The sequence below is a fragment of the Spinacia oleracea genome, chromosome 5 (genome assembly GCF_020520425.1).
Source record: "Spinacia oleracea cultivar Varoflay chromosome 5, BTI_SOV_V1, whole genome shotgun sequence".
Classification (NCBI taxonomy): Eukaryota; Viridiplantae; Streptophyta; class Magnoliopsida; order Caryophyllales; family Amaranthaceae; genus Spinacia; species Spinacia oleracea.
In genome coordinates, this window is record NC_079491.1 from 16,102,641 (window position 1) to 16,115,738 (window position 13,098).

Here is a 13,098-nt window from a genome sequence, read left to right on the forward strand (position 1 = left end):
AGGAAATCCAATGCAAGGTTGCTATTGGGGCATGGCATACTCTGCAGCTCATGCAGAGGCTCTAGCGTGCTTATACAGAATAAAATGGGCTTTAGATCACTCCATACACTCGCTTTTCATTTTATCCGACTCCTCTATTCTGGTGACATCCTTGCAGAAGCAGCAAGTGCAGGACTTTCATCAAGAGTAGACAATTGAGCGGATTCAGACAATGGGCAGATTTTTCAATCGATGTGTCATATACAAGGTAGGTCGTGACCAAGTCCAACAAGTGCATGAATGTGCGAATATCGCCATACAAGAACATTGTCTTTCTACAACATTCACCAAGGAGCCAGATAAGCTTGTGTCCTTTTTTTTTTTTTTTTTTTTTTTTTTATGTCTTTATTATTGCTTTTCTTTTCTTAGTTTTACTTTCTTTTCTTTAGTCTGTTCTCTCAATGTCAAAAAAAATTAATAAAAAAATTGGGCCAAACCGTGGACGTTATCTCGGGTCTTACAGATGCCCTCCATTACATCCACATGGCTTAGTCAATAGTCCATAGACGACGAAACCACGCAACACCGCTTCTAGAATGCATTACCCTACTTGTATGAAAATTCAACCAAGAATACATCTATCAAGTTGCAAAACGGAGCTTAACCCGAAGAGAGATATGTTTGGAGTGTTACAAATAATTATATGGGCCTATAAGTATAACCGTATATGTATAAAAGTTATTTTAAAGTTAGTTTATAAAAGTGATTGGTTTTATATTTCAGTATATTGGGTTGATATAATCAACATAAGTTGGTGGAGTTGGTGGGGAACTCACCTTGTGACTTGGAGTTTACAAGGTCGAGCCCCATTAGCTGCAATATGATTGGGAGTAACTCAAGTGAATACCTGCGTAGTTGAGCTAGTTAACCTGTGCTAGGTGCTGGTTCAGTAGGGTACCTTATTGTTACCTATTAAAAAAAAATTGGGTTGATATGTATCTTAATTAAATGCGGTAGAGCTGTTAAAATGGTTACTCGAGTCGGGTTCGGTTCTAGTCGGGTTCGGTCAGGTTGAATATTTGTCGGGTTATTTTTTCATTTTGGTATAGGTCTGGATCTGGTCGGGTCTTTTTCTAGTCGGGTACAATTTCGGGTTCGGGTCTTAACGAGTCGGGTTTAAGTCAGACTTGTAGCAGTTAATTAATTTCGGGTTCGAGTCAAGTTCGGATCGATATTTATCTGGTCGATTAAAATTCAGGTCGAGTTCACTATCGGACACAAATTAAGACTGAGTCTGATAACTATCAGGTCTAGTAAAGTTTTAACCTTATAGTTAACTTTTATAAATTTGGTTAAATTTAGTTTCGCATGTTTCACTTGTTCTAGATTAGGTAATTATAAAAAATAATATTAACTTGATTGAAGTTTTTATTTAGTTAGGTCAATGACAAATTGGGTTGTTAACAGGTCGCGTAAAATCAGGTAACGAGTTGTCACGAGTTGGTTCAATAACAGGTTTCATCAGGTTATAGTCGGTTTCGGGTTGACATCGGGTGGGGTGTTGAATCGAATTCGGGTCATTTTTCCTGTCGGGTCAGTTGACTCAGTTATGTTATCGGTTATATTCCGGTCGCGTAGTTCGGGTCCAAGTCATGCATTAATGGGTCGAAATCTGTCGTCGATTGTAAAGGGTTGGATACGGTCGGATTACATGTTTTCTATTTTAACAACATTTCGGGTCTCAGGTCGAGTCCGGGTCCTTAAAAATACAGGTCGGTTTAGGTTGGTTTCTCGGACCGGGTCAGTTTTTTGACAGCTCTATTAAGGGGTAATACGTGTAGAGAATAGGACCCACTTTTCAACATCTTATTTTATGACGGGTTTAGTAAAAGATACAGAGTATTGAAGACCCTATATATTTATATAGAGAGAGAGAGGAGTTATGGATAGGGTTAGAGTTATGGTTCTCGATTTATATGGTTTTCTATTCTCTTGTCACATTTCATTATCAATAGAATATTGTTGAATTTGTGAATTGAAGAGGAAAGAAGAAAGCAAGAACAGAGAAGGAAAGCCATTGACGAGCTTGTAGCTCGTGGCTTCGAGAGAGAAAACAAGGGTCTGCATTTTATTAATGTTGAATAATCTGAGATAGTACATAACTAGAGTATTAATTTATACTAAGTATTTACAAGCTAGTTACAAGCTAATGATCTATACTCCAATAAATATCAAGGGAGCCCATATATGATTGGAAAATCCAAAACCCACCACTCATACGATGGAACAAGGTACGTTTACACAATTAGATTCTACGTAGTACCAATTATTTTATGTTAGAATTACTTTGTTTGGATTAAAGCTAACCCAGAGTAAGCCACACCGTAGGAGAATAGATGTGTAGTGTGGCTATGTGGTATGGTATTTGACGAGTAAGAAGTTACGTACCCTTGGAAGTTGGAATGACTCAAGTGTACATTCCACACAAAAAGGCTAAGGTGTTTAGATTACAACAACAATTATAGGATAAGTAGAGTGATTTACTGGTCTAGTTTTTGATGCATAGGAAAATTATCCTCGAATGCCTCAAGTGTACTGCCCACACAAATAGGGTAAGGTTTTTTTTCTGGTATCGCAATCAGTTTTAACTTTTAAGTCTTTAGTTTTATGACTTTGAAAGTCATAAGATTTAGATTAAATCATAAACTATAAACAATTATGCATGTAGTAATCATGTTGATTTTGAAAAACAAAATTATGCATGTATGTAAAAGTGGTTCGTAGGGTACAATGGGATCGTGCAATGTCATTTATCTTAATCCTTGTCGGACACCTTCATTGCTGTTTGTTGCATATCCTGGTGCTTAATTGGCGACCTTGTCTTTGTCTAGTTAGTAGGCACTTCCGCACTAGTTAGCTAACTATCCTATTTTTTCTATGGCTCTAAATTGTTTTCTTGTTGAAAGTTGTATGGCTCTAGTTTGTTTTCCTGGTTAAAGGATGAAAATGATTGATTATTCATTACCAAGGAGTACACAGTATTTATATTACAAGATTACAAGTATAGCTAGCTAGGCTAATTATGCATTCCTAATTATCTTTGTGGTCTCTTTTGCTTCAAGGTATGATATTTCAGGGTCGTGAATTGTGCTGTCAAAAAGTGACCTTACAGAAACCAACCGACATCTGAACCGAATATGTCCGAGAAATAGTTAGACCAAATATCCACCCAAACTAATCCGTTATTGACTCGGAATTCGACCCGTGAATTGAAGACCGAGACCCGAACCGCTAGCAATCCCAGGAGACTCGTAACCCGATTTGCATCCGATAACTTTTACCCGAATCGAACCCGCATCTGATCCGATAGCAATCCAAAAAATGAATTTACCCGATAACAACCGCAATCAACCAGACCCGATAGCCCTAGATACTCGACATAACTCGAATCGGGTCTATCCGAATCCAAATTCAACTAAATTGTTGTCAATCCGACCCGATTAAATACGATATCCAAAAATAACCAGACTCGAGTTAACCTATTAAACAAAAGTAGACCCAGTTAAAAAAGAATAACATGATTTAACCCGAATCCTATTTAATTACTCATCGTTAATCTAAATCAAGTTAATTGAATTGAACTATTAACTATGTAAATCCAACTCGATACATGAAGATTTTATTCTATGTTCTATTTATATTAAATAATTTGGAAACAAAGCAATATAAGTCTCGAAAATCTTTACTTGACATGAAGTTATATACTTCGTATAGAATAATAAAGTGATCTGACTTTATCGAGAACTCGAGAGTCACTCGATTAATAAGACATAAGATTACAAACTAAACTCGGTCTAAACTTGAACCGCAAACCCAATCCGTAATTAACTCGAATCTAAGGTACATTTTATCCGAACTTGACCCGAACCAGATAATCACCGAACATGACCCATACCCGAAATAAACCGATCAAATTGTATCTGAATCCGACATACAACCGAACAAAACTTAATCCGATAAAAGCAGTTTTAAACCCGAACTAGTTCCAATCGAACCCGAAATTGAACCGAACCGAAGTTACCCGATCCGAAACCGAGTCCAATCCCAAGCAACTTATGACCCGACCTCACCCGAATCTAAGTTATTCGAACCGATCCTAATTGACCCGAATAAAAATATTGACCCCCACATTAACCGATTTCAAAGCGACCCGAACAGTTTATAACCAATCCGATTTGATAGCCCTAGTCGTGATGGGCAATGTTACTCGGATCCTTCATATTATCTCAAGTACTCGTGTTAGATCTTCGACACTCCAACACCTCATTTTCGAGTCCAGAGTAATACGGAGTACAGGTGATGGGTTACGGTTAGAAATCTACTAACCAACGAAATTTCCCTAAAATTTTAAAGTGGTTTGCTCAAAGGAAAAAAAGAAGCCTGGAATGTTGTTTTCAGAGAATGCTCTAGGAAATTAAACAATCAGATGAATATCCCATCGCTTACGAACATGTCCCTTTTTTTGGTTGTGAATAGGCAATATAAATTATAAATGGAGGAGTGGAGAATCAAACAAATTGTATACATTCTATGAGTTTTAAGTCTCTTAACCATTAGGTAATATCTTTTTTTGTTATTTTAGATGCAACGTAGGAGCGATTAGTTAAAAAATAAAGAGTTTTACAAAAAAATAACCCATCTATAGAGATCTATCTTCCAACATAACATCCGAAACACATTTGGGAGCTCGGTCCAAAATCTCTAAAGCATTATTAGCTATTACATTAGTCCTACAAATCTTGGCTAATCTATCCGCCACTTTGTCCTGCAAAAATTATCAGTAGAATAATTGATGTTTCTAACATCTACCTCATGGAGCATATGAATCGCTTTAGAAGAGTCCAAGATCTCATTTGTATCAACAAATGTGTTTTAAACATTGCTAGTACGGATCGAGTATTCTCTAAGATCTTCTAAAATCTGTGGACAAGCCCCTATAATGAAGCCATCAATATTAATGGGTCTGGCTAAAATTTATAATAATAGAGCTATCAATTTTAATGGGCCTGGCTAAAAAATTTAATAAAAAAATATTGAGTCAATCTGTATACAGTATACTACATGATATTCAATATTTTGCACATCAACTACCATGGGCATTTGTTTCCGTCTCAAAAAGGAAAAAAAAAAATGTTGATGGTGGCTGGCTTTTTAATTACTTTCCATCATGCCAAATGTGGTTAGTCTATATCGATCTTTTATAAGTCTAATAGGGGTTCTAAACTAACACTACTTGAAAATAGTTAGAGTAACTTTATATGATTATAAGGTAATATTTTCTCTCCTATTTTTTCAATGTGGAACAACTTACTTATGGGTAACATTGAATTTCAACATTCTGATCAGTAATTCTTGCAAAAGGCAAGAACTTATGAAAGGAGGATCAAGCTACAAAAATTGCAAAAAAAATTTGAAAATGACGAGCTGAGCTTATTAGTTATTAATGGGAGAGGGGTTGAATAAATAAATAATAAAAGACCCGGTAACATATACTCGGATGAATCTTAATAATTACTACGTACTTTCAGAAATGGAGGTAGCAATATAGAGTAATAGGCTCAGTTCCTCCCATGTCTGGGTTTGCTATATATATTCTTCCCTTTTATTGTACAAGGTACAATTTCCATTTAGAACATGTTTGGTATAATGTTTTTAAGTGATGGAAATAGAATCATTTAGTTATTTTCATTAATTACCTAATGTTTGGTATGACTGTATGAGAGGTGAGGTACAATCCCCTTCAATTCATAAGGGTAACCAATATATACCACTACTAGATTAGATCATGTGCACGCACGGGTATCTAAAATTATTTCTTTTGATATAATATTTAACTGATATATTTCTCCTCATAAAACAAATGCATATTTAATAAATTTTGAACATACTAATTTAATTATTTAATATAAAATTTTCATCGTATATGTAATACATATTTTATGTACTTAATATGCCAATTTTTCCATTTGATATAACTATATGACTAAAGTATTACCAAAATTATTTTAAGAAAATTATTATTATGTGGTATCTATATATTAATTTTCATGTTTTAAATTCCAATATTTTTTCCATACATAAACAGTTTATAAAAAAGGTAGAAAATAAAAAAGAAATAAAGTTGATATATATATATATATATATATATATATATATATATATATATATATATATATATATATATATATATATATATATATATATATATATATATTTTAAAAAAATACAATTTTGGCGGGAAAATTTTGCACCAGGAAGTGACACGTGTCACTCCTGGTGTCTGTTAAAAAATTATTTTCGGGTTCGGGTTAAATCGGGTCGGTCACTTTCGGGTTCGGGTTTACAAATGCTTGTTCAAGACCCAGAACTTTCGGATTCGGGTCGACCCAACGGGTTGAGAGATTTTAAAACGCGCATTATATTTTCATTAATTTAGGTGATAAATATACAAAATATGGGCACAAATTAACAAATTTTCCTACATAAGTTTATATTTAGTCAAATTCAACCGTAAAATGGCGTATAATTCAAATTAAAATCATATTACACACAATAATAGTAAAAAACAGCGTGTTTATTATGCTTAAATTTTCTCATAATCGCATTTATTATTATAAATACAACGATTTTCAATCGGTCGGGTCCAAAACGGGTTCGGTCGGGTTTTGACCCATTACTTTTCGGGTTGCTCGGGTTCGGATAAAATCGGGTTACGGGTCGCAAAATCTTGTTCAGGACCCAGTATTTTCGGGTCGGATTCGGGTCGGTTTTCGGGTCGGGTCAATTTTTGACAGGTCTAGTTACAAGTGATTCTTTTCCCAAAATATATCAAACAACTTATAATGGTAATAGTACGTTAACAGTACTTTTCTCCTTCTCAGTTATTTTCTTTCCATTTCCTTTCATAAATTTATCCCAAACATGCCCTTATAGTCGATTAAAGAGGGTATATGGCACGATGACAAATGTTTCGGTTGAAGAAAAAGAGATGGCAAACATGCTTAATGCTTTGACATAAAAGAGGTAAAAGAGAAAGGGTAGGCCTAAGTACTTTCACTAGTAAGGAAGAATGAAAGGGATGGACAAATAGTGAAGTAATTAATTAATAGGACTAGTAAACAAACTTCGGTTGTGCTAGATTATGTGCATCGTTTCAACTTTCAAGTGTAAAAATACTAAAATGGAGCTTTTTCTGTTAAAAAAGTCTATGAGAAAGTTACTGTAATTAATGCACGGTTATAGAAACGGGTCAAAATTGGAGCCATCCCAAACTATAATTTCTTCTTCTTAATTATGGTATCAATTTTATCGCCGTGGTCGTCATTATTACCAAGCTTGATACGGGGTTAATCGGGTTACATGGTATCAATTCTATCCCCGGCCCGTTATAGAGGGAAACTAATGGCCCACGACAACTATTGAGCTTGCCACACCGTAAACGAGTTTCCCAACCTAAGCAAAAACCCAAATGAACGTCACATTGATCTGTCTTATATACTCGGTAACCATCAATTGAATTTCATACAAATGTAATTTTTCTTAAATTAATTTTTAATAAGGTGATTAATTAATTATTGCTAATTTATACCTAGTATTTTAAAAAGCAAAACCACATTTGATTAGATGACACGTGTCATCCATTTTTTTCTCCATTTTTTATTCTATTTTTTCTTTGTTGGGTTTGATATATTATACAACTCGATCAACCGCTTCTTTCACTTCATATTCCTCTTACAACATCAATTTACTAATCTATTCATTCAACATCCCACTTCATCTTCCCGATTAACACTCAATATTAATACATTTTTAATTTATGTATTTTTTCAACTTTCAAAATTTACATCTATTTAAATCATATAATCTCTTTACAATCACAAAGCTCAATAAAATTAAAACTTAAAAATGATAGACTAAATAACTACTATACAACCGCCCGTTCATTAAATGGGCTCAAAAGCTAGTTAAGGGAGTAACCAACCAAATCTTATTTAAGGAAAATCAAACATTAATTCGTACATATTAGTGATGAATGATCATTAACGTACGTACAAATAACAACAACCAAGCCGCGGCCGGTATAATTGTATCACGCATCATAATATATTCGTCCTCCTGTATACATATTATATGAATAAAAGTAGGTTCTACAATAAGCATTAATTGTTATTGTAGTCGAATTGAAGAATTTGTTAATTAGATTTGAGTTTCGAAATAAATAAAGCTAGTGATGGGGAGTAATGATGGCGTTGATAATGGTGAGGACGAAGAAGAAGATGAAAGACAAGTAACCGAGGACGACACCAGCTGTGACCTTATGGCAGAAACTAGAGAAATGGTCACATATCGGCATCCAACCTGCATGATCGTAACCATATTTCGATACATACCCTATTGCTGTTGCTGCCGCGCATCCGGATAGTACTAGTGACATTGTCACCTGCATTAATTAAACCCAATAATTACATTTCTTTCTTAGCTTCATTTTTTATTTCAGTATAGTATGTACGTTTTCTTATATTTAACCATGATCAATAATGTAAATTAATTCCTTTGAGAAAGTAAGCAAAATTTCATTATAAAACACTAACAAGGGTCCGTTATAAAACAATATTTAACTAGTAATATATCCAATTTCGTATGTGAAAAAATTATAAAAAATTTGATATTCTGAAAATACATCCTGAGATCAGTCTAACAAGATCTTACATGTAACGTTTTGATGTATATAATTGTGAGAATTTACGGTCAAAGTTTTTATAATTTGGACACATTTTCCAAAGCGTAAAGAACTTTCTGAAACGGAGATAGTACGGAGCAATACGTAACAGACTAGTATATGTAACTTTCACTTTTATACAGAGTAACTTTTTATAACCTGTGAATGAAGGGCTTTTTTTTGTTTTTGACATAGGCTCAATTTACATAAGTGATACTATGGGAAATTTTATCATTTAGATTGTTTTTGTTTTGTTTTCATTTGTTATACGTCAAAGGTTGCTGAGTGATTTTAGGATAATTTAAGAGATTAATTTATTTTTCTTTTTTGACGAATAGCAAATACTATAAACTAAGATAGTCTTCTCTCTATTACTGATCCTAATTTAAATGATTAACTACACATTCACATTGTGTGGTTCTTTATTTGTAAAAAATAGGCATAATTTTCTCCAATTAAATCAAACCACATCAAAATTTATTTCTTATAAAATACCGTGAATTTCTTTTATAACAAAAAAAAAAAATGTATTTTCATGTAACGTTACTTATACCACGTAGTCCATAAAAAGTTAATTAGGAAGGGTTAAGCTTAATTAATTACCAGATCATGCATGAAAAAGAAAACACGATGGATGGCTTTAGATGACACAATTCGCGGAAGAATGAAGGTGAGAACCAAAGAAACAACAGAACAAACACTTGCTATCGCAGTCGTGATTCCAAAAAACCTGCCAGTGATCGATCGAAAAACAAATCAGAAAAAAAATGTAGAATTATTCATGAAAAATGCGTAAATTTTTGGTAAGAATAGTAATAATATATATATATAGGATGGGAGTACTTGATAGCAGAAGAATAGCTGTATTTGGCGTCCATTTGAATGCCAAAAATAACAACAGTTTGGTTGGAAGTGAATATAATGCAAGTAGCTGCTATTGAAGTTGCAAGTGCTGATAGTCGCAGCCCTATCTTAATCGCATCAATCATCTTTTGTTTCTTCCCTTTTATTCTCTGCTGGTTTTCCTTCTATATGAGAGAGAGTGGAAGAGAGACAGAGCGGGCGGGTGGGCGGGCGGGCCGGCCAGAGAGTGAGTGAGTGAGTGAGAGAGAGAGAGATGGGAGCAATTTAATGGAGGAGTATGTTTGTAGTGATGAGGAGAAGAACACAGCTAGTCTAATGGGAGCTAGAGAATGTATTTATAGAGGGAAATAAGTTATTCTACTTGTTTTTTATGAAATTTGGAGGGTAATAAAGTAAAATTAAATAAATATAAATCTGAGGAAAATGGGTGAGTGGAGGAGAATAGGAGTTAATCATTTTGAAGACCATGCATTACTATTTACTAAGGATTTTTGGAAGAAATATTCAATTAAGGAGAGATTTGTTAGCTTAATCCTTTGTGAGTTGTTTCAATGTGATGGTAGTTTGGCTCTTTTAAGGGAAATTATTTTAATTAATTTTTACAAAATAGGACGGTTTTAAGTAGAGTTGAACAAAATTGTCCGAAAAATCAAAATGCAATATCAAAAAATGGGTACCATAACTGATATACGGTTATATTGGGTATTCGATAACAAACCGATAAATATTTTCCTTTTTTTTTCAAAAGTTTAAAATCATAAATTGTTTAATAATAATGTAACTTTGAAATTTGAGTAAATAAAATTAGTAAGACGTTCGAAATCATATGGTAATGTTGGTAATTAATGTTGAATGTTATTGTAATAATTTAGTTGTGAAGTCCAAAATTTCGAATTGGGTATCATATCGGGTATTCAATACCCTATCCGAATTTATCAGTTCGATTCTAGATATCAATTTAAGTGCTACTTCGTATTGGATATCAACTTTTTGTCTGTGTAGAACAGTACCACAAATACGTACTCTGTATATATCTTTTCTTAAAGTATACTACTACGGAGTATATTTAAAGTATACTACTCGCAGGCATGTGCGTTTTGACAAGACAGAATTACTCGTACATAAAAGGATAATAAGTAATCATACATTCATATCGTGAATGTCAACTAGCTAGCTAGTTAGTTAAATAATGTTAAACTGTTAAAATTATAAAAGGTGGGACATAAAATCAAACTACACAAATTCTTATTTACAATGGTTGTACAATAAATATTGTACACCAAAGTAAAAGTTAACTCAAAATTCTAAAAGTTAAACTTATATATGCAAAAGTTATCCATTTTTTAATGATAAATTTTTTTCATTTTAATAAAAATTGTTTCTTCAAAATCACTAATAATGTATAAAATTAATCATTTAACTCTTTAAAATGTTTATCTATCAACATTTTTTTACTAATATAAAAAGTTAATCAAAACTAGGTTAAAGTTACAAAAAAATAGGTAAAAGTTATCTTGGTCTACAATAAATTTATTGTACACCTAGTGCGCGCAAGAACTTTTGATCAAACTAAGTAATCTTATCGTAAATATCAACTAACTAGCTAGCTAGCTAACTCACTTAAACGATGTTAAAGTTATAAGAAGTATGACATAAAATTAAACTCCATCGATAATTCTAAGAGTACCTTTAATTAAGGATGGGTGTTAGTGTTATTTATCCAAAAAACAACAGAAAATCCAAGTGTAATTTTGTTGATGTGAGGGAGTATTTATGGAAAGAAATTGATTAATCCATGTGAGAAAATAAATGTTGTCGCACAATGCTTTAGGTGCGACGACTCCCTCTTCCCTTACCATTCTTTTTTCTTTTACATATGATAAAATTCGCGTAAAAATAAAGTGTTGTTACAAAAACTATACACTACGGACTGAATACGGAGTATAATCTAAAACAACATTAATACAATTACTCACTCCGTCCCTTAATACTTGCACCGCTTCTATAAATAGAAATTTTTACCACTATTATATTATTTCTCACTTACCTACTAACCCCACCTACACCCCTATTCCCTACAAAAAATCATTTAAAAATTCACATCCCCCACTCACCACTCTCCACCCTTACACATTTTCCACTAACTATATTAAAAAAATACCCAACTATCAACTAACACACATTAAATTAATAAGTCAATTGAAGTGTCTTAAACTCCGCACCGGTTTGACCGGTGCGAGTATTAAGAGACGGAGGGAGTATGATTGAATAAGACTGTGAAGGTATTTGAAAAGCCTAGGTACCTCACTTTGGAGGTTGTTTTTTCGCATATCAGATATCACATATCAACTAAAAAACAAATAGCTAAAAGACAAAAAAGGAAGTATCATTCATATTAAAAAAGTACCATTCTGTAAAAAAAAGTACCATTTTTGTTTAAATAAGTACCATTTAATTTCATTTTTGTTCTTTTGCCTATTTTGTCTTTTGTTCTGATATGTATTTGCCCATACATATCTGATATGCGCAAAGACTTCCTCCCTCACTTTGCCTCCTGTCAATTGTCATCTTCGACATAAGAGTTTTGTATTATTCCATAGAAGTACGTACGTTATATATTCTATAATATGACCTTGTGATTATGCCTTAAAATTACCATGTAGTATGAATATAGCCACAAAATTTGTAACAGAATTTAGGGTTGTTAGATATGACTACTTCCTATAGAACAAAACAAGTCGTTTCCAGTTTGCAATTATACGACAACGATGTTTCCTAACTTTTGCTCGTATAATTTTCCTTCCTAATTGTTATTCGTTGGATATTGGAAAATGACAAATATCAACACGGGTAAATAAAATGCCTGCATCCAGAATTTTATCAAATTACATAGTATGTGTAAGAAAAAGAGATGTACCATACGTACTTATCGGCACACCCGGATGGAGTTCGGCGATGCGGCACTCAGATACGTGCGAGCAAAAACATATCAGTGGACAATTTGGTCAATTTTTTTTATTTTTTTTGACAATAGCTACAAAGAAAGAACACCATTTTATACACCATTTTTTTTGACAATCTGGTCATTTTAAAGGTATAAAAACACCATTTTTCACATAAAAATGTCATTTTTAATATAAAAACACCATTGTTCATATTTTATACTATTTTTTCATTTTCAATACCATTTCTTACAATAATATGTATTTACTAATACATATCTGATATCAAAATTTACTTTCTCCACCCGATTACATATAAAAGACAATACTCCGTAACATTTATTTCGTACGACCAATTGCCTGTTGGTTCAGTGGTGATTGGGGCTGAACTTAGTAGATTGGACCGCATGTTCGATCCCCGACAACAACAATTGGCAAGGGACTGAAACCTATCCACACAGATCTCGCCCCGAATTCGAATTAGCCCTATGGATACAGCGGGTGGTAACACCAGACAAACATTTATTTCGTACG

General features: G+C 33.2%; 1 protein-coding gene across 1 annotated transcript; it reads right to left on the bottom strand.

The window, feature by feature from the left end:
• Positions 1 to 8,003: 8,003 nt before the first annotated feature.
• On the bottom strand, positions 8,004 to 9,874 carry LOC110800099 (CASP-like protein 1F1). The gene is made up of 3 exons (XM_056828793.1): positions 9,602 to 9,874; positions 9,362 to 9,488; positions 8,004 to 8,479 (listed from the first exon to the last, which is right to left on the bottom strand). The coding sequence occupies exons 1-3, from the start codon at positions 9,745 to 9,747 to the stop codon at positions 8,264 to 8,266; spliced, it is 489 nt and encodes a 162-aa protein (XP_056684771.1). The 5' UTR covers positions 9,748 to 9,874; the 3' UTR covers positions 8,004 to 8,263.
• Positions 9,875 to 13,098: the final 3,224 nt, after the last annotated feature.